Raw genomic sequence first — 24,720 nt, 5'->3', positions numbered from 1 at the left:
ATTATACGTCCTGATTGGCTGTAGACCTTTTCAATCAATTTCCTTCTTGGCATTTCTCTTGTACAGAATGTGTTCAGCTTGACAAATTTACATAAATCTTCGATTTGGTCTCATTCTATAATACTGGACTTATTTTTCTACAAAGTTTGTAACTTTTTAGTGTTTAAACAAGAGAGAAAATGTTCATTTCTCTCTGAGAAAAGTGTGTAGAGATGACTTTTACAGAAGCGTAAAACTTCTTTAAACTACTGTACTTCACTTCTTTTAGACTGCAGAGGGGACGATTCTCTGTTGTCAGATGTCGTGTCACCATTCCCCTCCCACACAACTTTCATTATGTGAAAACATGAGCGTGGGAACACTTTTTTCAGCATATACACAACATAAGAAATGTAAACGATTATGATAAGATGATAAAAAAAAGTGTTCCAGGGTTCCGATATTTGGCTAGGTAGCGTGACTGTAAATATTATTAGGCAACATCTATTTTGTTAGTAAACACACTGAGTGTAATCGAATGAAACCTTTAAAAAAATTAGGACTTGATCATAGTAATCTCGAGTCACCTTGAGCAGATTTCAACTACGATTAAGCTAACCAGCTAATGTGGCCAGGTAAACAATGTTACATGATTTAGATTACATCAGTGGAAACTCTCAGTGAGGGGTAACGGTCAATGAATTCCCAGAATTCTGCTTGGAGACGGCTGAGAGCTCTACACAACCAAGAGAGCAGTGGTCTGAGAGATGAGAGGCTGGGGAATGTCAGAGAAGAGTTGAGAACACTCATTTCTAACTCCTCACTTCCATCTCAGTAAATTAAGCCGAGGCTCACAGGCTAGGAAAAGCAAAATAAATCCAGTTAAAGCGGATCGTTGTTTACATGCTGAATATTAAAGTCAAGCACCATGATTTCTTTTTCCTTCAATGTACGAGAAAAATACTGGAATGTAAAGGGACAGCTCCTTTAAATATTAAGTGTAGGACATCTTAAAATAAACGTACAACTTAATAAATTAAAAAGAACTAATTTGATCAATTAAAACCAACAACCGTAATTTTAGTTTTTGAAAAACTACTCCAATGAAAATGGTATTTTAACATGTTTTTGTGGCATTTTTCTGATAGAGGACATGTAAGAAAAATAAGGTTAAAATAGGATTTCTGAGTATTTCTTTATCCGTATCGTTGTGATTCAGGATTAGGTGACAAAAGGAAAAGCCAGGAATAGATCTGCTTCATTTTCCTTGCCCAACCTGGCATCTGGCTCAAAACTGTATGGCTTGATAAGTCTGACATTGCTCGCCAATCTTGTGTGAGGGCTCTAAGCTAGCGGGAGAGCACGTAAACAAAGGGATGATGGGAAATGAGAGCCACCCACAACTCAGAGGTGAATTTCTAATGAACACCTGCAGAAACTACTGACACGTCAGAATTCCTTCAATAGTGCGTTGCCCCGTTTTGTAGTGCTGTTTAAGTTTAAAATTCCAAAATTGAGTGCTCTAGAAATTTCCCAGAAGTCTTTGTGAAAAACTCTCAGGCATTGATGCCCACTGCATTAGCAAATATAGAACGCAATGTATTGCAGACAAATATTTTTTGTAAAAAAAAAATTAACATGTACATTTTAAATTAACTATCCACATTTTTATAATAAGAACAAAATGGAGTAGATGTTGTGAAATGCTCGTAATGATTAGATTTTCACTTCGTGAAATCGGTGACGTCATATCGGCCGTTTAAGAAAAATAAAGAAAAGTAGTGAGCATCGTTACCGAATTGGTTTTAAAATCCAGGCCACTAGATAGTTTCGTGTTATATAGCTTTTTTATTAGTTAGGGATTAGAGTGGGAATTCACACATAGGCTATGTCCTAGAACAGGGGTATTCAAGTCCAGGCCTCGAGGGCCGGTGTCCTACATGTTTTCCAACCAACCTTCCATTGAAGCTCCTTATTGGCTAAACATACCTGATCCTGGAAATTAGCAGCCAATAAGGAGCTTCAATGGAAGGTTGGTTGGAAAACATGTAGGACACCGGCCCTCGAGGCCTGGATTTGAATACCCCTGTCCTAGAAAATGACACGGGTTTTTGTATTTTTCCTTAAAACGGCACAATGATAATTAAAAGACCACTGGGAATGCTTTTGAAATAGATCAAAAGATGATTGGAGTGGGACTTCAAGTCTGAACAATGTAGAGGTCAGAATCTGAATGCGGTGCTTTCAATCAAACAAACTAAATTATATCCCTTCATAGACTAAATTAGAATTTTCTATAAGGAAAAATAAACGTAAACTGGCAAATACATATATTAAAAAAAATCACAACAGACTTTTTTCAATAAAATTGTTTATTCTAAGAGGATTTATATCTCAGACTGAACAGAATCTTGGGAAAATAACGCCAGCTAGTGTGTCAGATAGACTTCTCCCTTGGAATAAAAAGAAAAGCCAAAGATTTTCAAAAACCAGTGAAATGATGTGTGTGCCTTCCGCAACAAGGAGTGCAAGAAAGCTGATTGCTTGAGAGGCAAACTCAATATCCCGCTGTTGTAAGAGCTTGATTCAAGTGCCATTTACCTTCTGACACAGACAGCAGTCATGGCACAGACGTAACTGCAATATCTCTGGAGCAGATATGACATTTAGCTAGGATAAAAGAAGGGCAAAAAAAAAGACCACATACTATATTCTCAACAGGGCCAAGAAGTTGTTCACTAGGCTAAAGCAACAAATGGCCTGGGCAAGCTGGAACAAGTCCAAAAAGACCTGAAACTAAGGAGATGCACAAGCTGGCTGATTGACAGAAAGGATCCGGTTCTTCCAACTTGTGTTACCTGGATCACATCAATGGGTTGGCTCAACTTAAGAGTTAATGCATGTATACCTTTATAAATTCAGCAGGAAAAGGTTTCTAAATGCTTTACATTTGCAATTTTAAAGCACAAATGTAACAGCGGCGGTGTTCAAGAGCTTAATGCACTACATTTTGTAGCTGCTAGTGATTGTGCGACTACAGCACAATCCATTTTCAAACGTTTCTACATTAATTACTCCACATGCATTTACCCAGCGTGCTCACAGTCTACAGGCACACACCACCCAAGGATAATCCACATTTGTAAATACGTGTAGAGACAAAGGCATACTGTGAGGAGCTGAAGCATTAAGGTTACCCGCTTACAAAGGTAAAGTTCACCTAAAAGCTTGAAAGTGAAGCCATGTGCTTTCCATCCAGACGCAGATGTTAGCCACTGGAGCACAAGGGGTGGTGAAATCTAAAGCGCTGTTTTCTTATGGCCCACTCTCACTGTGCCCATAGGAAACTTGTGTTTCAAATTAGACCCCCTTCACTTCCTCCCCCCACCGTGCCTCTGTGAAACACAGGGAAAGCAACGCTACCAAAAAAAGGGGCGCCCTGTTTAGAACGAGCCCAAAATTACCTTTCATGCCACAACGAAGAGGCTGGGAAAAGTGGGGTATAGAAAGTTTGTCGGTGCAAAATACAGTGAGAAGGCAAAAGAAAAGAGGGCAAATCAAAAGAAAGCCTGACTCCTCATGCATGGGAGATGAGTTTCGCATTCAAAATGTTCCAAGTTTGGCAGATGTTAAGAGCCACAAAATGGCTCATTACTGGGACACAAAAGGCGTGAGATGAAGCAACAGGCTCCGTGTTGACTTAAAACAGAATGACAAAGGTTGAAACAGAGGAAGATGACATGGTAATATCCAAGCTTTTTGACTTAGATCCTGACAGAGTAGTGTAAAAAATGTTAAAAGGATGGGTGGGTGGAAACATACATTTTCATCTTGAATAATCAGGTCTTTGTGCAGGACTGCTTTAAGATAATGTGTACAAGGACACGGCTGCTTTCAGGCTAAGCCGTTTCCTGTTCTGCACCTGAGGCTAAACTTCATTACAATATAATGAAGTCAAGCCACACAAGAACACAAGAACATGCTTGATTAATTCGCCTGAAAATGCAAAAGAGAGGTGGGTAAAAGGTCTAAAATACAGGAAGTAGGGGGGATAAAAAGAGGTTTAAACTAACAGAAAGAGTTCCTGCTCCTGTGAGTAAAATGACAGAGTGGCAGTTCTCAGCCTCTGACTGAATGTGCGTATTTGCAAGCCGCCGGCATTACCACTAAGCCCTACCCGTAGCTCAGTGAAAGCCCCGTCTACCCCCACAACCCCTTCCAAGCCATGCAATGGCTTCTTGCTGGAGAGAGGAACTACCGGTGCCAAGAGTATTGACTGGGAGTCAATAATGTTTGATCGCAAAAAACATATTTCAGCCACAGCCGAGCTGCTTCTGCACACAAAGAAACGGATCCAAGTGACGGCCACATTCACACAAGTCTAATGGAAAATTGAGTTCCCAGAATATAAGCACCAATTAGCTGCATCCCCTCAGTGAACATTAGTCCATTCATATCTGCACCACACCAAACAGCAGAGGTTTTTAATGGGAATATCAATGGCATCCACATTACTATCAAATGACTCAGCTGTTTGGGAGCGCACGCGGCAGCCTTCTTCACGCGGATGCCTGCAATGATGTTTGTTTACGTACAATCAAAACAGCTGCACTTTTTCTTCACCCCTCCGTTGGAGTTTGACAAATTTTCATTTATTTAAACCCGTGCCGATGCAGCCGCTAAGCAAACATGCCAGCTAAGTGAGGCCACACTTGAACTGACAAAAACAAGCTGTCAAAACAGTTTAAAAAGAGAAAAAAAAGACTAAAAATATGTTTGGCGAGTGAGAACACAATGGTTCCATTCCTCTTTTACCTCAGTTGTGCTGTACAAGCAGCTTTTGTCCTACAAGAGAGATTGGTAAGTGGAAAATAAAAAAATAAAAAAGATATATATGGCTCCTTTGGGAGCTTTTAGACTACAATTACAAGACGCTCTCCCTGCTGAGCAATCAAACATTCAAATCAACCACCAGCAGAATATCTTAAGTGAATCGGGGGCTACTTTCTTTGTGGTTCTTTTCCCCAACTAACCTTGAAAATAAAAGCCCTTCTCCCACTAAAATAATATCAAAGCACCCCCAAAAGAATTCATTAAAGTACAAAATAACAAAATTCAGAGCTTGACAAAAACAAATCTCTTATTAAAAATTAAATGGCACACCTTGATCGGAGTGCAAAGAAATCTAACAATATTTTTTCTACATTATGCTTTTATTGTCATGCTTAGCAAGGAAATTACTGAATTTAATATACAGAAAACTACAAAATAAAAGAGGAAATGTATTAATATAGTGCTCCAGGCTATTTAAAAATGATAAACCTCAGGAAATAAGAGTAAAATAGCAATTTGACCAAAAAACACAAGGAAAAATGATCTTAATGCAACAACAGTACATTTAATTTATATTATTTGTACAGGATTTATAATTTTGTAGCATTTTAAGCCACAATAGTTCATATTTTTTAAATATCTAATTATTCAAGATAGAAATTAATGGGTTTTATTTATTCTTAGGCTACAAAAAGAATATAAATTTATGAAAATTGCATGAATTACCACTTTTTTAAAGAAAAAATCAAATGTTTGAGCTAAAAACTAAAGCGCACTCTTCTTATAATATATCAGCTAATTCCCGGTTCACAAGGAGTCCGTGCAGAGACAACAAAAACTAAAAAAGAGACGAGAAACAACAGAGAAACAAACCTTTGACACTTTTCCCCCCTTCGGCTCCGTAGTAATGAATCGGTTAGTGCTCAGTTCATTCTTCAAAGTTGCGACTACTTCTTCTTGTGAGGCAAAACGAACGCTACTTTAAATCACTGCCGACATTATCTGAGCGGAAAGGCGTTTATTCAAAGCTCGACGGAGATCTCTGTCAGGCGGGCACTAACGGGCTTCCCATTTCTAGCCCTTTAGATATCTAGCCAGCTAGCCTGTTAGCTGCTGAAATAAACAGTTGGGATGTCACTCTTAACTCTTCGTATTCCGGGTCTCTCCGAGTGGACGACGCGGATCTCCTCGGAACAAAGCGCGGCCACGCTCCCGTCGCGAACGAAGGTCCATATCTGTCGGTCTATGACGAGTCCCCTTGTGGCCACAGAAGTGCCTCTGTTTTTTTCCCCTCCTCTCAGTCAGACGCTCACTCCGCTTCCACACCACAATGGGTTCTGTTTCAACAACAGCCCCTTGACTCTTTACGACATCCGCTGTCGGTTTGCGACAGCCGTTGCTAGGCGATGATTCCAACGGAGTCTTGTGGGGAAGGCCACCCCACGTGGAAAGTTTGACCACAGTCATGTTTTGTTCTGATTTTCAAAAGAAAAATACGATATAAATACGAAATATTAGTTTTTATTTTAACTGTAATTAGATAAAGTATAAATTAAAACATATATTTGACCACTATCACTACTACTACTCTGTAGGTTTTATCTGGAAGCATAATGAATGACTTCCCCTGGTGCTTTAAACTCGTCACGTCAGCCATTTATTACAATAAAGTATTATTATTATTTATTCATTTGTCTCATACTTATATTTCGCATATCAAAAGAAACAAATTAACACACACTTTTTGATAAGCCAGAGTTTAAAACTAATTATTATCTAATTAGCTAATCTTCCTGACTAACTTGGAAATAAGACATTGCAAACAGAGGCTTTGTGAGTGTTGAGGTTCGTTTATTAGTTTGTACATCGCGCCACCAACTGGACATTTAGGAAATGACACCCAGTTTGTGGTATAATAGAAAGTCGCTGAACCTTTTAAAAAAGCAGAAGTTTATAATCTACATCAGTCGGATAATCTGACTTTTTTTGGATGACACTGTTTAAAATAAGCAAATTTTGTGTTTTAGTAAAACTTTTGTATCCTTTTATTTTTAATTAAAAAATGCTAACACTTATTTAAACTTAAATACCAAAAAAAAAAAAAAAAAGGATTTTGTTTCTCTCTTTATATAAACATGTGAAAAAAAGAGGAACAACGAAAAAACTTTCTTTTTATGAATAGGAGACAGAAATATCCAAGTTTCCTTGAAGGCAACACCAACTTCTCAGCTCTGCAGACGCGGATGTTTCTTGAACCCGCAAAGTTTGCAGCAGCAGCAGCAGCAGCGAGTCATTTTTGAAGTGATGGGGACTGGCACTCTCAGGCAGGAAAATGCTGCCTTGCTGGTCCTGGCTGCAATTAGTTTAGCCCTAATAACCATCCTGAGTGTTTGGAAGTTGAAAAGGTTCAAGTACAGGCTCGTGAATGAGACTGGAGGTGCTATGTTTTATGGTGAGTTCAGACCACGGAAGTTTCAGAACACTTCCTGAAGTCATCGTTGATCAAAATGTGTTTGTGCCAGAATATAAACTCAAATATAGTATGTAAAATGTTATTTTATTTCACAGTTGGGACTTCTGCACCAGAATTTTACATGTTAAATCTTATTGCGAATAAAATTATTCATTTGTAGATGGAATGCATTAACTAAAAGATCCAGAAAAGGTTTTTGCATTTTTAATAAGGGTGTAGCAATTTATTTTAATAACAATTTGATTCATATCACAATTTGTGGTTGACGATAAAATTCATTCATATTGACATATTTAGCCAAAATGTAACCAGGGTGACTCAGAGATAAATACCCGAGTACTGAACAGTGCACGTTTCTCGTATTTCTCGCAAGATAATCATATTTAAATTAAATACATGCACAAGTAAACAAGAATTAATGTCAAATGTATTCATTTTAGTTTAATAAATTGTTGTTTTTCCCTATAAAAATAATACAAACGGAACATTATTAGAGTATTCTACCACACTGTATGGTCATATTACCGCTATTTTATAATAGTATAGGTCAATTCAATTAACAACTTGTCTCGGACAGATTAATCTGGTTGAAAAATAAATCAGTTAATCAATCACACCCCTAATTCTTGTGTTTTTATGTACTGGAAATACCTAATCGTATGCATTTTTGACTTCTGCAGGCATTCTTTTAGGCGTAGCTGTGAAGTATTTGCGGTTTGATGGAGCGTCGTCTATGGAGAACCACGTGTGCACTTGCCCGGGTCTGAATTCAACTCCACACCTTGTCATGGTCAACATCTCATCCGAAGCGCACTGCTACAGACATGTTGGAAAAATGAACCCCAAATCCTCCCTGGACTCGACTTCTCATATGGTAACTATAGAAAATTGAAGATGTGCACACTCTCAAAATATAAGTTGTTTTATGGTTTTCAAAATATTAATTTGTTTAATGATAATTAAAAATGAACAGGAGAAGCTTCAAACCGTATAAAAGTGCTGCTGTTTTAAGAACTTTATCATACTTTTAGCAAGAATCATCTTTAGAATTTTCCAATCTAAGTAGATTTCATGGGTACAACAACTTTAAACAAAAAGTCTTCTGGTTTTTATACTGTCACAGTCAAGTTTTTAACCATTTTCTGATTAAAAATGGCGTCTATGCATGAGGCCTTCAGCTGAGGACATCACACAGGCAGTTTGATCAGATTAAAAACTCATTATTCCTCTTGGCCAGTTGATTATTTTGTGGATTTAACAACATTTAAAGAAAATTATCAGCCATATTACACTAATTTTCTCACCTTTGGTTTCATATTCCTTTATGTTTTCATGATTTATCAGGATTGTCTCAACTATTCTACATTATTTTCTGCCAAATCGTGAAGCAATTTTATTACTTTTGCATTTTTTTTTTGTAAACCGTATTCAGCATTTACTGCAATCTGTCAGTATTTTCAGTGACCAGCTGCAGTTCTCCGCTCTCACATGCATTTTTGCTGGAAATAATTGAACCAAAATCAAAAAGACCACAAAAATGCTATATAGTGTATGAGTTCCATCAAAGAGAAGCATTAATGAAATATCAAAACAACCACTCCTACTAACGCCTTTTAAAAGTACATTAAACTGCAGCAGAAATAATTATAAGGGAGCCATTGAGGGCTTTTATTGCAGCTAAATCTCATTTATTCTCTAACTCTTCTTAGTTGTTGGTTTTTTGTGGTTGTTATGATGATGAGTTTTTTTATTAAAAAGGGAAATGGTGCAACTGTGGGGAAAAAAGAGGAAGATTGTAATTTAACTCACATTAGAGTGATATTAAGGAAAAGAAGAGAGGTTTTCAGGCAGGTGTAGGTATAATTTGCAAGGTGTGTAAAGCCAGATTAGATGAGGCAGATGAGACATGGATTAAGCAGCATCTTCAGACAAAAATTTTCTGATATGCTATCGAAAACGTCTGTTTGTCTTAATACTGTATTTTCGTGATGACAATTTTAAAGAAAAGGTTGATGGATCACTTTACACTGCTGTAATGATTGGACAGAAAGATGTCAAAACAAATAGAGCAATGTAAATGCACAATAGACATCATTTTTGCTTACTTTAAGTTAAATTAGCAAACCACAACGCAATTTTTGCTTATTTTTGGGCAAAATTAGCACAATGTTTTAAACAAAACACATAGTTTTTGCAAATTGTTGGTCAAATTAGAACAAAATAATATATCAATGCATATTTTGTATTTATTTTTCTTAAAATTAGCATAGAATATTAACCAAAACACACAGTTTTTGCTTACTTCTGGAAAAAATTATTGCAAAATATCACAAAACACTATTTTTTGCTATATTTTGGATAATATTAGGGCAATATATCAACCAAAAAACAGATATTACTTTCTTTTGGTGACATTTGTACAATTCATACAACAAAACTCATAGTTTTTGCTTACTTTTTGCTGAAATTAGCACAAAATATCACCCAAAACACACCGTTTTTGCTATGTTTTGGTGATATTAGTTCAATATATCATCCAAAACACAGTTTTTGCTTACTTTTGATTAAATTAGCCCAAAATATAAACTAAAACACATAGATTTTGCTTTCTTTTGGTAAAATTAGCACAATGTATCAACCAAAGCAAATAGATTTTGCTTTCTTTTGGTCATATTAGGACTATTTATCAGACGTAACATGTCATTGTTGCTTATTTTTTAATAAAATTAGCACAGAATATCAACTAAAACACAGTTTTTGCTTTCTTTTGGTGATATTGGCATAATATATCAACCAAGATGCACAATTTTTGCAAGTTTATGGTAAAATTAGCACAATACATCAAACAAAACACATAGTTTTTGCTTACTTTCTGATAAAAATAGGACAAAATATCAACTAAAACACTGTTTTTGCTTTCTTTAGGTAAAACTGGCACAAAATTTCAACCAAAACACATGGATTTTGCTTTCTTTTGGCATTATTAGCACAATTTCTCAAGGAAACATGTAGTTTTTTGCCTACTTTTGATAAAATTAGTTTAAAATTTCAATTAAAACACACAGTTGTTTCTTTCTTTTGATAATATTGGCACAAAATATCAACTAAAACACAGTTTTTGCTTTCTTTTGGTGATATTGGCATAATATATCAACCAAAATGCATAGTTTTAGCAAATTTTTGGTAAAATTAGCACAATACATCAAACAAAACACATAGTTTTTGCTTACTTTCTGATAAAATTAGCACAACATATCAACTAAAACACTGTTTTTGCTCACTTTAGGTAAAACTGGCACAAAAGTTCAACCAAAACACATAGATTTTGCTTTCTTTTGGCATTATTAGTACAATTTCATTGGCACAATTTATCAAACAAAATATAGTTTTTGTACAAATGTTTGGTAAAATTAGCACAAGACCTCAAACAGAAGACATAGTTTTTTTCTTACCTTTTCGTAAATTTAGCACAACATATCAACCAAAACAGTTTTTGCTTACTTTCTGTTATATTAGCACAATATATCAAGCAAAACAGACAGTTTTTGTGTAAATTAACACACTTTATCAAGAAAATAACGACAAATTAAAAAAAAAAAAAATAATGCCTAGACTAGAGTTCCATTTAGGAAAATGTTTTCCCAGGGCGGAAAATCCTGAGTTTGAGTGCATTTAAATGACTGGTGTAATAAAAAATGCATGTGACAGTACACAGCTTCAAATTTTACAGGGATTTCTCAGCAGCTTGGCTCCATCAGAAAAAAAGAACCTTAATTGAGTATCTTTTCTGTTTTCCAGCTTCATTTTTCTGTTTGAGTGTTTTGATCAAAGTGGTTTTCATATCAAAGAAGCCAAACGATGACTTTTTCAGTCATAACTTTTTAAAGAAATGAGAAAATGTGAGTCCAATTGAAGAAATAATTTCTACCCTTAAAGGGTAGAAAAAAAGAAGCTGCAAATCTTCTGGTCTGATTGTAACTCTTCATTAATGCTTTGGACTCTGGCCTTTTAAGGATGCTGGGGTCTCATTAGCAAACCAGCATAGGCGGCTACAAAGGCCATTACACCAGTCAGGCTGTGTGAAGCTTTCAAGCCATTAAGCCGGATACATATGGGGACCTTGCAGGGAGAGATAAGAATTTCACTGCATCGCTGAGTCCATTATGTGCCACTTGGGAGTGCAGCATTAAAGTTTGTGGTCTGATTAAATTTAGTGCTGCTCAACTGAAGAAGCAGTTAGTGCTTACAACACACCTCCATCGTTGACGATGTGCTGCAGGTAGCCCTCAGAAGGAAAACCACCAACATTTGCATTATTTATTGACTCGATTGACTCGATTAGTCTCTGTCATGCAGTTTTCTGTTCCCACATAGACTGAAAGAAACGCACAGACATTGTGCTTTTTGGATAATTGCGGCCACAAATAAGTAATTTATTATTATGGAAGTAATTTGTTGCCCCGGTAACCTCTCCAAGGGTGAATTATTTGGGAGAATATTGTTGCTCTCCAGCATGATCATTTAAAAAGGATAATTTTTCATATTTCCAATGCAACGCTCATTCAAACCCACGCTTTTTAAAAAAAATCAATTTATCTAAATATGTATTGTGCTCAGTTTGTGGCAACCCAAGGTCGCTGTCCTCCATAGTTTGAGTTCTTTACACCCAAATCAAACAGATATGGACTTTTGGGATGACATTATTTTGATCTGAATTAATTATCACAGCCTTTTTGATCTGAAGAATGCACCCCAGCACACATGAAAAGGCTTCAAGGTTGAAAAGCATGAAAGGCTACCTTTCTGAGTGGCTTGCATTGCGTCAGATTGATAAGGATGAGAGACAGACACAAAGAGGACAGAGTGTACAAGGATGCTCTCTGGCTGCAGTGTGGATTGTAGGTAGAGTGGGCTTTTCTTGTGAATTACAGTAGCAGTAATTGCTTTTTTCTTTTTTTTTCTTTTTTTTTAAGCGAGCTATTAAGTTGATGATAATCAGTGATGCTTCTCACAGCGTTGCTTTGCTTTAATCAGCTCTAGTCAGTGTAGAAACAATTGTAAGTGCACTTTTACAACATTATGAAGAGACTTCTAAGGCAAGAAATGCCACATTTGACAGCTTTTGATAACTACTGTGTTTTATTAAAGCACCATCTGTCTACCGCATATTCTAATTGAAATCTTGCCCAAACTGTTTTTGATTAAGTTGTATTGTTGTCACATTGGGATTCAAAGGAAACCACATTTATGCAGAATAATGTGTAATCCCTGTCAGTCAGTCACATTTCGTGGACCGGATCCTCGTGCTCCCCTGGGAGCCCTGTCAGCCGCGAACACACCAGCTCTGTCTTTTACAGGAGACCTTTGATCTGGATGTGCTTTTCAATGTGTTCCTGCCACCCATCATCTTCTATGGAGCTTACACCCTGGATCAGGTGAGGCTGCTGTCCCCATGCATCCTAAACGCTGAGAAACACTATCCAAAATATGGATGTAATGTTTCCTGTATTTTCTACTACTTTCAATCAATGTTTTAGAGACGATTTATTGCCAACTTGGGATCTGTGCTGACCTTCGCCTTCTTTGGTACTCTGATCAGCTGTTTCTGCATTGGGTAAGTCTGCAACACATTCATCAGAGTATATAGCATTTTTTTAACATTTATTTATTAAAGATTGAACTGACAGTCATATATACTTATTAGTTGTCTGTTTCTGCATCTATATATTTGCTAAAACCAAAAAAATATATATATAGTCATCGTCACAGTACTAGTGAAACACATAGAAGTCTTATTAAACTGTATTTTGTGCATTTTTTCCCAAATCCATGTTAGCTCATTTTCTTAAATATTGCAGTGAAAGGCTTTTTAAGTTCAGATCTACTGTTAAACATCTTAAACTTCTTCTTCTAATTGCCTCGTCTCTTCTGTAACCCAAACTTAAAGTATTACCAATTACATAAAAAAAGTTTGCAGTGCAAACTGTTTCTTAAATAGCTTTGCCATGAAAAAGTCTTAATAAAATGTAAGATGTGTGAACTTAATACAGAATGTTCTAGTTTTTAAACCATAAAAATACATATAAGTATTGTATTGAAATCTTCTTTACAATACCAGGTATAATCTACTCACTACATAGTGCTCTATATAGTGCGTTTTGTATTGCTGTCTGAATCAATTCCAAAATCTTGTGCCCTAGAAATTTCCCAGAAAGCTTTGCAAAAGCTAACTATATTGGTGAATATATATGGAGAGAAAATGGACTCATCCGATTTGTGTGTGTGTGTAATTCTTGATTTGTATTTCATGCAATACAATTTGTGAGTAACTGTGTGCACATCAAATTGTGTTTTCACATGTAAAAAAAGTACAAAAAGATACAAAATATAGTTTACACACGCACAACTTTAAATTACAACTAGAAATTGTAGTTTTTAGTATGTACGGATTAAGGTGGCAATTTGGACATAGATATTTCCCAGAAGGCTTTGCGAAAAAACAGTGTTCATTGATGCTCACTAGATTGATGACCACAGACCTTTGAATTAGAACAGTTTTTGACCCTTTTGATCAAATGAGAATATGTCTTTTTTTTCTTAATTTAAACTACAATCTGACCATAAATATTACTCTATTGGGTTTTGCGGCTGAACTTGTGTAATAAACATGTTTGTTCGTTACAAATCAACATATGATTAAGGTATAAGATGCAAATGAAATCTTAACTTCAGTTTATAATTTTTTTTATCTTAAGTTGTAACAGTCATAAACAGGAGTTCCATCTGGAAAAAAATATCTGTAATCAGGATGTGATGGACAGCTCAAAGCATTTATATTAGAATCTAAGATATTCTTTTTACACCAACACACCTAAAGTCGCTGCTAATGAGGTAAACTCATCCTTTTTTTTATTTTTTGCAAGAAAATTGGTACCATACAAGTGATTTTGTCTAATTTATAGGTTAACTGAAAAAGAAAGTTACAAAAAACGCATCTATTCCCTGCAATCAAGCATCAGCTGATTTAACATTCAATGTTTTTTTTAGCATCTAAACAAGCTAAACTTTTTTTGTCAAATTAGAGACTTTTGCATAAAAACATCACATGTGCAGTTAACAGTTTTTTCCTCTCTTCCTGTTCTTCCCTGTTAGCATCATTCCCACAGCTGTTTGTGTTTTTCCCTTTAATGTTAGGAGCAGCACAGGTGCAACAAATCACTTTAATTAGTACCGAGCCAGTGACCCCGTGACCCCGTGAGCTGTTTCAAAGCACGGGAGGAAACCACAACACCTCTGCTGTTCCTGCTGCCAGACATTGCAAATAGTTTTCAGCATGCTAAGCTTTATCACATTTTTTCTTCTAGATGACTCGTCCTTGTGTAGCTGTTCCAACCAAACGCCACCAGGTGGCACTGTCAGTCTTCAAAGGAAATTGTTCTCTCATGCATTTTCATTGCAAATGTCCCTCTACAGCTCCCCTAAGATTTACAGCTTCTTGACTTGCAATTTCTGCGCTGGCAAAGAACCTGACTCACAGCCTTGAATCACTAAACAACTTCCTTGGCATTTTCAGATTTGATGATTTTCCAGGATCGCCGTGACTCTGCGAAACGCCACCGATTTGCTTAGAGGCAAAAGACTTTGTGCAAAAAGATTGATTTGACTCAGACTAAAGAAGTATGGAAATTACAGATCCTGAACATCAGCAAGGATCCAGATTTATCAAAGTGTTCACCTTTTTGTAGAATCCTTACACTTGTGGCAAATAAGGAATTGGTGCATAATCTTACAATTTGACCTGATTTATAGTCAGAACTGTGATCACGAGAAACCAAATGTGTATTTCTGCTGAAGGAGCTTGATTGAACTAGTCGTAAACATGGTCTTAGAGCGGTTTTGATTAATATTTGGGGGGTGGGGGTTATAATCCGTTGCAAATAGAGAAAGTTTGTACTCTAATCTAGGCTTACAGCGTTTTAGCTGCTGCATCCATGTTGTGTATGTTTCATGTCATATTTCTACAACGCTGATTCAAGAAGAAAAGTAGGCTGCACATGTGAACTTCTTCGCTGATGATTCTTTGCTTTACTTTAGAAGTTTAGTTTAATATTTCCAGTTAAATCCTTTGAACTATTAAGATAAAGCATCATTTTGGTTAATTTAATCATTTTCAATATGTACATTTTATATACTATCAATATGTTCTCATGGTGATACCTTATTGTACAAACGCTTGTAGTAAAAAAAAGTCAATTTTAGCCTACAATTGGGGCTCAAACAGGGAAAAGATGTTACCAGGAGGGTGAGGAGAACACCCCCAGCCCGAGTCACTTTTCCTTACCATATAGTTCAGATACACGCACACATACATGCACACACACACGCATGCATGCACCTATAACCTCAGATCTCCCTTTAAGATTCATGAATAAGGCAGCTTAGTTGCCTGACCTGAAGATGGTCTTTTAAATCCTGGTTGTGTGCTGTCACCATGGTAACCAAGTAACACTATTGGAAAAAAGGGATTTCCCAGAGGATACATTAGCCTATTGATTATTATAGGTTTTGTCGTTGCTATATAGATCACTACTTAGCATACGGCAGTTTTCTTTCAATTCTATTGAAAAGTTTTCATAGGAAATGGATTGTCCTGGAATTTACTTTAGTATCATCCTCCAAAGTTTATAAAAAAAATGGTGTTTTATCTTAATGCCCTTCAGTTTCCAGAAAGTTTGGGTAATTGAGTGCAAAATACATCAAGAATTCTAATGAGGCTTTAATAGGCAAGCCTGCATAATAGTGTAAATTCAAATTTGCTGCGTGTCTGAGCATGTAAGTACATTTGTCCGGGTTTAACTCTACTGGTGGTAAGGGTTCTCCGTCAAACCACATAAATTGTAGAATAAGTCGAATCTTGTGCTGTAACAACGTTGTTTGTCCATTTGTGCAGTGCAGCTGCTGTGAAGGAAAGGGTTATCGTACCTGCTGGTAGCTTCGGGCCCCATTACCCTGACTGCTGTGCGGGAAGCCTCGTCGTTATTAGAAGGATAAATGATGGGCTTGCTGCTCTTTATGACTGCATTGTCTGTGTTGTGCATCCCAGGGTCTGCATCTACGGCGTCACCAGGCTGATGGTGCTGTTGGGCCAAGCTGCAGATGGAGATTACTCCTTCGTTGACTGCCTCCTGTTTGGTGCAATCACCTCAGCCACAGACCCCGGTATTTGACTTTTTCACTCTAACTCCAAATTGTTGTGCAGGAAATATAGAAAGGAGGAGATCTCTGAGATTCATCTAATTAACTGTTAATTTATTGAGTTTTTAAAAGGTTGATCCTAATTCTAAATGCAGAAAAATGCTCAATTTGACAGAAAAATAATCCACAGTCTCATGAGAAATGATTCCTTTTCCCCTTCCTTGGTAATTGGTTTGCTTTTATTCTTATTCAGGTTTTTTTGTGCTCTGAAACACACAAATCTGTGTTCCTCAAAAGCAGTTGAGAGGATTCGTCATGTGGCATTCTGTGATGACGCGCCTCTGTCTCAATGTGAATGCCCTCCCTTCCAGTTAATTATTTATGCCAAAAGGTACCTGATCTCAGTTGGTGTCAAAGAGCGGCTGCAGATATGGTTTAAGTTGTCACATTGAGTGATGCTATTTTGCCATTCAGAGCCGTGCTCATCCCTGCCAACCCCAGTGCGCTCGTCACTTTGATTAGCCTCAAAATGCAGTACACTGAAGGCCTGTGAACCAAAGACCCGTAGGCTGTCTCTGTATCTCTCCGTCCAAATATAGCACCAGCTCTCAGACTTCCTAAAAGAGGGTAATTTAAAATCTTTTGCTCCTTCTTTTTTCCCTTTTATTCGCTGGAAAGCAGTCCAGCAGCAGACACTGAACTGACAGCAAAGACTCAGCAATTATCAGGCAAATGGAGTTCTGAAAACTGCTTTTTAAATCATTTGCTAGCGTGATCATGTTGCTGACTGTCTAAATGTCACAACATTTTTAGAGCTAGAAGTAAAAGAGCAATAGTGTTTTTTTATCTTGTTCATTGGTGTTCATAAGATTGCACAAATTGGATTTGCAGTAATAAATTTGCCTAATTGAAACACAATTAATTAATTAATTAATTAATTATTAATTAAATGAGTCATGTGACCAACTACGGGATACCACACTTAAGCCACAAGAGGTCCGACACATCACACAGTTCATCAAAAGTTAAACGTGTCATGATGAATTGTTGAATCCACAACTTCTCTGCAGAATCACCAACCAATCGCGTCATCCATAGCCGCTCCATGGCCGGAATTAGACGCCAACGTTTCCTTTGATAGATGATGATGAACGCTAGTGCTGTGGTAGAAATTTGAATGCATCCGCTGTAAATTAAAGTATAGTTCACATCCGTTACCATGTTTTTGAATGACTTATTGCATGAGTTGGTTTGTGCTTATTTGCATAATTGTGATTTAATAGAAACAGTGTAAATGTAAAATCGTGTTTTTTTTATTTTTTTATTTTTAGAATTTCGTTAAAGATTTGCGCATGCATAGTTGAAAGGCAGCTAATGATGGACTATTACTGTATTTTCTGCACCATATATCACCGGATTATAAGGTGCACTGTCAATGAATAGTCATTTTTCTAACAATTTCTCAACCCGATCAACCTGTGTACCTCTTAAAATCAGAAAAATCCATATAAGGCGCTCTGAATTATAAGGTACACTGTTGATTCTTTAAAAAGAATTAAGGCTTAAAAGTGCGCTTCTGAGTGCGCTTCTGAGTGCGCTTCGAAGTGTGCTTCGAAGTGCGCTTTGAAGTGCGCTTCTGAGGGTGCTTCGAAGTGCGCTTTGAAGTGCGCTTCTGAGGGTGCTCCTAAGTGTGCTTTGAAGTGCGCTTCTTAGGGCGCTTCGAAGTGCACTTCAGAGTGCGCTTCTAAGGACGCTTCTGAGTGCACTTCTGAGGGCGCTTCTGAATGCACTTCTGAGGGCACTTCTAAGTGCGCTTCTAAGGGCGCTTCTAAGTGCACTTTGGAGAGCGCTTCTAAGGGCGCTTCTGAGTGCGCTCCTAAGTGCACTTTGGAGTGCGCTTCTGAGTGCGCTTTGAAGTGTGTTTTGAAGTGCACTTCTGAGTGCGCTTCTAAGTGCGCTTCTAAGGGCGCTTCTAAGTGCGCTCCTAAGTGCGCTTCTTAGGGCGCTTCTAAAGGCGCTTCTAAGTGCGCTCCTAAGTGCACTTCGAAGTGTGCTTCTGAGTGCGCTTCGAAGTGCGCTTCTAAGTGCGCATCTAAGTGCGCTCCTTAGTGCACTTTGGAGTGCGCTTCTAAAGGCGCTTCTGAGTGCGCTTTGAAGTGCGCTTCGAAGTGCGTTTTGAAGTGCGCTCCTAAGTGCACTTTGGAGTGCGCTTCTAAAGGCGCTTCTGAGGGTGCTTCTAAGTGCGCTTTGAAGTGCGCTTTGAAGTGCGCTTCTAAGGGCGCTTCTAAGTGCACTTTGGAGTGCGCTTCTAAGGGCGCTTCTGAGTGCGCTTCGAAGTGCGCTCCTAAGTGCACTTTGGAGTGCGCTTCTGAGTGCGCTTTGAAGTGTGTTTTGAAGTGCACTTCTGAGTGCGCTTCTAAGTGCGCTTCTAAGGGCGCTTCTAAGTGCGCTCCTAAGTGCGCTTCTTAGGGCGCTTCTAAAGGCGCTTCTAAGTGCGCTCCTAAGTGCACTTCGAAGTGTGCTTCTGAGTGTGCTTCTGAGTGCGCTTCGAAGTGCGCTTCTAAGTGCGCATCTAAGTGCGCTCCTTAGTGCACTTTGGAGTGCGCTTCTAAGGGCGCTTCTGAGTGCGCTTCGAAGTGCGCTCCTAAGTGCACTTTGGAGTGCGCTTCTAAAGGCGCTTCTGAGTGCGCTTTGAAGTGTGCTTCGAAGTGCGCTTCGAAGTGCGTTTTGAAGTGCGCTCCTAAGTGCACTTTGGAGTGCGCTTCTAAAGGCGCTTCTGAGGGTGCTTCTAAGTGCGCTTTGAAGTGCGCTTCTGAGGGTGCTTCTAAGTGCACTTCGGAGTGCGCTTATAAGGGCGCTTCTGAGTGCACTTCGAAGGGCGCTTCGAAGGGCGCTTCTAAGTGCGCTTCTGAGTGCGCTTCTAAGTGCGCTTCTAAGGGCGCTTCTAAAGGCGCTTCTAAGTGCGCTCCTAAGTGCACTTCGAAGTGCGCTTCTAAGTGCTTCTAAGTGTGCTCCTAAGTGCACTTTGGAGTGCGCTTCTAAGGGCGCTTGTAGAAGCTAATCTTTCTTTAACTGTTCTGGTATTGCCTGTCCGTCCTGGGATATGATCTCTCCTTCATGTGGGAATCCCTAAGGTTTCTTCTTTTTTCCTGACTCAGGTTTTTTAGGAGTTTTTCCTTACCGGGAGGGAGGGTCTAAGGGCAGGGATAACCAGTTTATGTAGTCTGTTTAGTTTTTAACAATTGTTTATACTTTGAAGCCCAATGAGGCAAATCTCTTTGTGATTTTGGGCTATATAAATAAAATTGAATTGAATTGAATAAGAGAGCACAAGGGTTAAGGACACTTTTAAGTGCGCTTTTAAAGATGCTTTTAAGGACGCTTTTAAGCCCGGCCACTATTAGAGACCAGTGCCTAAAGGAACGAACATCTGTTAGACCCGGCGTTTATTGGAGCAGTGTCTATTAGAACCCACTAATGGAAGATATACGGTAACAATATTCCAGACATGGCTCCCACCAGTTCTTAGCTCCTTTTAGTATCTACAGAGGGAATTGGGAGTTTTTTGGTGATACCAAACGTGAAGGGGTGAAGCTCTGAGAATTGTAGTTTTTGGTAAATATAGGGGAAAAAAAAATTTCTTTGGTCGTCAGGAAGTTAAAAACAAATATATCCCATTTAAAAACTAGAGGAACTGCAGCAATTTGGAATGCATGCGATGGTTTTTATATTAGAAAGCGTGTCTTTTAAAGCTCAGCAAAGCGTTACTAGCTCTTGAGATGTGGAAATGTAGAAATTATTCATGACATAGTACAACCACAAAGGCGTGTTGGAATAAATTCCTTTTGCAGCGAGAAAAGTGACCCTGGAGATGCAGATCTGTCCTTAAAACCAAAGATGTAGTGCCTTTTGTCTTTTAAATTCAAATACATATTTATTGCTGGAATCTTGAAGACACTCCTATTATGTTTTCCATATTGTCTCTGCTTGATTTATTGCTATAAGAGTTGACATGTTGCAAATTATACACTGAGGGCCATGGAGGAATGTAGTATTCTTCTGGGTGTGTATATTTAAACAAAGCTTCTAAATTGAACAAAGCTATGTTGTAGTGGTCGAGTCGGGGATTGTAAGCAGCTGAGTACAAAGTGTTCAACTTGTAGGAAAAACAATAACAGCTGTAAATAAATGCACAAAGGCTTATTTGTTTTGGGTCACATTACTCTCCCATAAATCAATTTTTTTGAGTAAATCCACATAGATGCCACACGTGGGAACTTTATTGTGCTCCATAACAATAAATGCTTCTAATTTTATTCGACTCTGTAGAAGGTGATTTTTGCACCGGCTGGGGATTTGGTTTAATTAACTCAATGCGTCAAAAGTTCCAGATATAGCTGGGTTCTACTTCTGTGCTGATTAACAGCACCACAGAGAGGCGGGGTTTGGGTCCAATTTTGGGTTTCTAGCTTGTAGAGTTGATAGAAAGTATTAAAAAAGCTTGCACATATTCTTATGAATGGCAATTGATGTGAAATGTTCAATTTAAAAGAGTTTAAAAGAATGTTTTCTTCCATTTATTCTTCGATTCTTGAGTTTTTAATGAAAGTAAAATGCAAAACTCCGTCTCCCGTTTTCTGAATTCAGTCACCTGTCTTTTTCCAACAACTAGAAAGAGTCAAGTATAGCAAATCATCTAATCACACTAGATTGATTCTTACATATTTCATTTAATTGTTAATTAATTTCCATCATTTGTCTTTTTAAGATGTTTTGAAAGAATCAGGAATTATTCGCAGATCAAGATGTCAGCTTGTCATAAAACTGGAAAGAAAGTTTTTCCCCGTATAATCGCTCTCTTACAATCTGACCACTTTTTGCTTTTATTACAAATATATATATGTTCAGATATAATTCTCTTTATTTGTATTAACCTTACTCTCATATGTGCCTAATTTGGTCGAATCAGCAGGAAAATTCCACGCTCACTGACTCGTTTGCTGGTGAGTTTTGTCTCCGATGAACTTCGGCGGCAGAATTCGACCTAATAAGGCGTCTGCGCAACCCTTTCAATTGTATTATGTCTGAAATAATTGTCTACTGTCTCTGCTTTATGGTGTTGCTGTGGAAACTGATGAGCTCTTGACAGCTGTAGGATGGGGTTGCCATGACAACACAGCCAACCCTCACCCCTTATGCAAGGGGAGAGGGTGAGCACTTTCATTTTTTTTCCTTTTTTCCTCTTGTTGTTGTTGTTGTGTGAGTGGTGCACAGCATGCTGGCATCAGCAAGGCATCATGGGAGCAGGGAGCCGGAAAAATCCTGACTCCGGGGCCTAACTCACCCTAGTCTGGATGACGGTTTTCCCCAACCAGGAAGAGCTTTAAACCTGTCAGAGACCGGAGAAGCAGATCTGTCAGAGGAAGTCCTCTCTCGTTTAGAGCCTTAAAAGAGCCTTTTATTGTTCATATTAATACTTTATAATTAATTGAATTTTTATTATCATAATTTTAGCAGATTTTACATGATAATAACTAACTTTATATAAGATTTAATGGAGTAAAATATCTTTTTTTCATCGCCCATTAGATGTGTACTCCATTCACCAATTTACTAAATGTCACAGAGCACGAGGTCATTGACGTTAATGAAGTCCAAGGTATTCCCGAACATGGAACAACAGCATGAAAGCGGATATCTCACAGGAGACACTTGTGAGGCCGGAAAGTGTGGAGCTGACAGGCATGTCAGTGACTTGTCAGAGTTAGTATTCTTCCTGTCACTCAATGTCGACACTTCGTCCATCCTGTGGCGCACAGCACTTTCACGTGACATTCACCATTTTTGATCTCGCCAATATGTTTTTCTGAGAGGTCCTGCTGTCAGCACACATCTGTAAAAAGGTGTTTCATTTAAAAAAAAAAAAAAAAAAAAAAAGCTGTTCCAGTTTTTCAAATTAATGCCATTTGACTCCTGAATTCTAAAATCCAAAGTTTATAAATGGTGACATTTATTTTCTCTTATTTCTCTTAAATTAAAAGTAAACTAGTGTATAAAATCAACAACTTAGACCTTTTTTTAGTGGTTCTAACTGCATGACGTTGTGTAAATTATGCAAATATACAATAATAAACAGGGTTAATTGGCTCTAATTTAATAAAGTACAAAAGTTGCTGGCTTTTCTGCAAGATTCGCAAAATTTCACTTACTATCTGAGGAGATGCAACATCTATGAAACAAAAGAAGCACTTGTTTTTGCTTTAGCTCCTTCGCAGTTTTCTTCCGCCGCAAACAAAGAACTGAAATATTTCAATTATTAAACAGTTCAGCACTATGAGTGCAGAAATCTAGGATAATAAGGTTTTCTCATTCACGACTAAAGCTTATAGCCAACCATCAAAAAGATTATTTTATCATAAAAACAGCAACTGCAGCAATGTTCTTTTATTTTGAAAATTTCACATTGTTTTCACTATTATTCAGTTATATATTGCACTTTTACTAAAACTTTTCTTGTTTTTATTAAATTTCCAGTGTTTCTATATGTTTGTGTTTTTGCATGGACGTGTATGGATACATATTTTTTTAAAAATAATATTTCTAGAAGTAGAAAAAATGGGAATTTTCTCTTTTATTTAAAGCAAATCAATAGGTTGACAGTAAATTTAATCAATTTTCAGCAATTTAAAGTTTAAATTGAGACAGTTTAATATCAAATATTGATTGTTTTTAAGATTATGGTTGTTGATAATTCATTTTATTAAGTTTTTAAACTTAAAACGATGCTATTATGCCCATATTAGTAGTACATTAAGGTGAAATAGCATAATAGTATTCTAAATTTCTTAAACTTTGATTTTTGGGTGAAGCCCTTTTTAATTGTGACTTTTACTTATCCAAAAATACACTTAAATAAAATGTAAAAACACCAGCTAGCGCTGGTGTTTTTACATTTTATTTAAGTGTATTTTTGAAGCTAAATGCATGAATTAAAGGACAGATAAAGATCAAGATGAAGCTAATGATTTTCAAAGACAGAAAAAAGGTTTAATGTTTAACTTTTTATAAAACACTGACTAGTTCATGGATAAACATCAACAAACTGTTACCATCAAACTATTTACCTCATTAAAATGTTCTTTAAAACTGTCAAAAAGGCGACATGGAGCTTCACCTTTTATCTCCTAGTAAAGTTTGGTTGGTGAGGAGGACGGTTGTTCCGGTCTGGTTCCTGTCAGAGGAAATAAATTGCAAAGCTTGCTGTTGAGGTGATTGCTTTGACCTTTGGTGGAATTTGTCCTGATGAAAGTGGAGTTTTCCAGGAGGAAGAGGCGCTTTCCACTTTGGGCACATAGGTGGTCATAGAATGGTTTGATAGTCATGAATATTATGTCGCGTTTGACTTCCCACTTCAACCTCAGACGTATTTGGCTGGAGAATTTCAACATTTTTATATTTGGGGAAAAAAAACATAAATTTAATTTTAAATTTCTGCAGGTTAGTTGAAATTAAAACTGCAAGTGAAAAAACCTTATTAATAATAATTTTAAAGTTTTTGTTTTTTTCTTTGTGATTTTTTCAGCAGATGACAGATGATTTCCACTTCTTGTTCAAAGTCTGAACACTGCTGACTCTCATTCTCAGTTCCTTGGATATCTACTTATATCCCCATCCTGTGTTGTACAGTTCAGTTACCTTTTCCCATAGATTTTTTTGACAAAATGGTTCTTTAGATTCTATTCAAATCCTTTCTTTTTATCAGTTTGTGTTTATGTTTTCAGAACAAAGTCTACATAATTTTTAATAAAGTCATTTAGTAAGTTTCTGTTGTCATTGTCATTTTAAAAGTGTAAACAGTTTTTTTAGTTTTTTTTTTACAATAAATGGCTTTACCCAACCGCTAACTATGAGTGGGAAAACATAGTTTCATAGTCTATGAAAAATGACCAACAAATCATAATTTCTTCCACAGAACCCAAACTTATGAGCACAACTGTATAATACCCACATGATTTACACATAAATTGATTTAAAATAGAATATGAAAAATTGCACAGAAAGTATGTTTACCTTCTTAAAGCTTCGACTTCCGTCTTTTTTAGTTTGTAGTAATACCCCCCCCCCCCTTCTGTGTCCAGAGTCATCACTTTCCCATAATCCTAGTGGTTATCTCCATTCAATATAAACTCCCTAAACGCCCCAAGAAACATGTAGATTTATGCTCTGCAGAAATCACCCCA

At 37.2% G+C, this 24,720-nt stretch overlaps 2 protein-coding genes across 3 annotated transcripts in view; one reads left to right on the top strand and one right to left on the bottom strand.

Moving 5' to 3' along the window:
* Positions 1-6,254, bottom strand: part of dipk2ab (divergent protein kinase domain 2Ab) — a 34,428-nt gene extending 28,174 nt beyond the window's left edge. Inside the window, exon 1 of the mRNA XM_024280043.2 lies at positions 5,686-6,254. The gene's annotated coding sequence lies outside the window, so the exon portion shown is untranslated. The remainder of the gene's footprint in view (positions 1-5,685) is intronic.
* A 635-nt stretch (positions 6,255-6,889) lies between these two features.
* LOC112151245 (sodium/hydrogen exchanger 9) overlaps positions 6,890-24,720 on the top strand; it is an 81,627-nt gene continuing 63,796 nt past the window's right edge. For both annotated transcript variants that reach the window (XM_024280042.2, XM_036217309.1), the window contains exons 1-5: positions 6,890-7,264; positions 7,966-8,159; positions 12,643-12,720; positions 12,823-12,899; positions 16,389-16,504. In XM_024280042.2, the coding sequence (XP_024135810.1) occupies positions 7,117-7,264; positions 7,966-8,159; positions 12,643-12,720; positions 12,823-12,899; positions 16,389-16,504 (613 nt within the window). In that variant the 5' untranslated portion in view covers positions 6,890-7,116. The remainder of the gene's footprint in view (positions 7,265-7,965; positions 8,160-12,642; positions 12,721-12,822; positions 12,900-16,388; positions 16,505-24,720) is intronic.

Source organism: Oryzias melastigma, linkage group LG20 (genome assembly GCF_002922805.2).
Source record: "Oryzias melastigma strain HK-1 linkage group LG20, ASM292280v2, whole genome shotgun sequence".
NCBI classification, from domain to species: Eukaryota; Metazoa; Chordata; class Actinopteri; order Beloniformes; family Adrianichthyidae; genus Oryzias; species Oryzias melastigma.
This window is presented reverse-complemented; position numbering and strand designations above follow the sequence as displayed.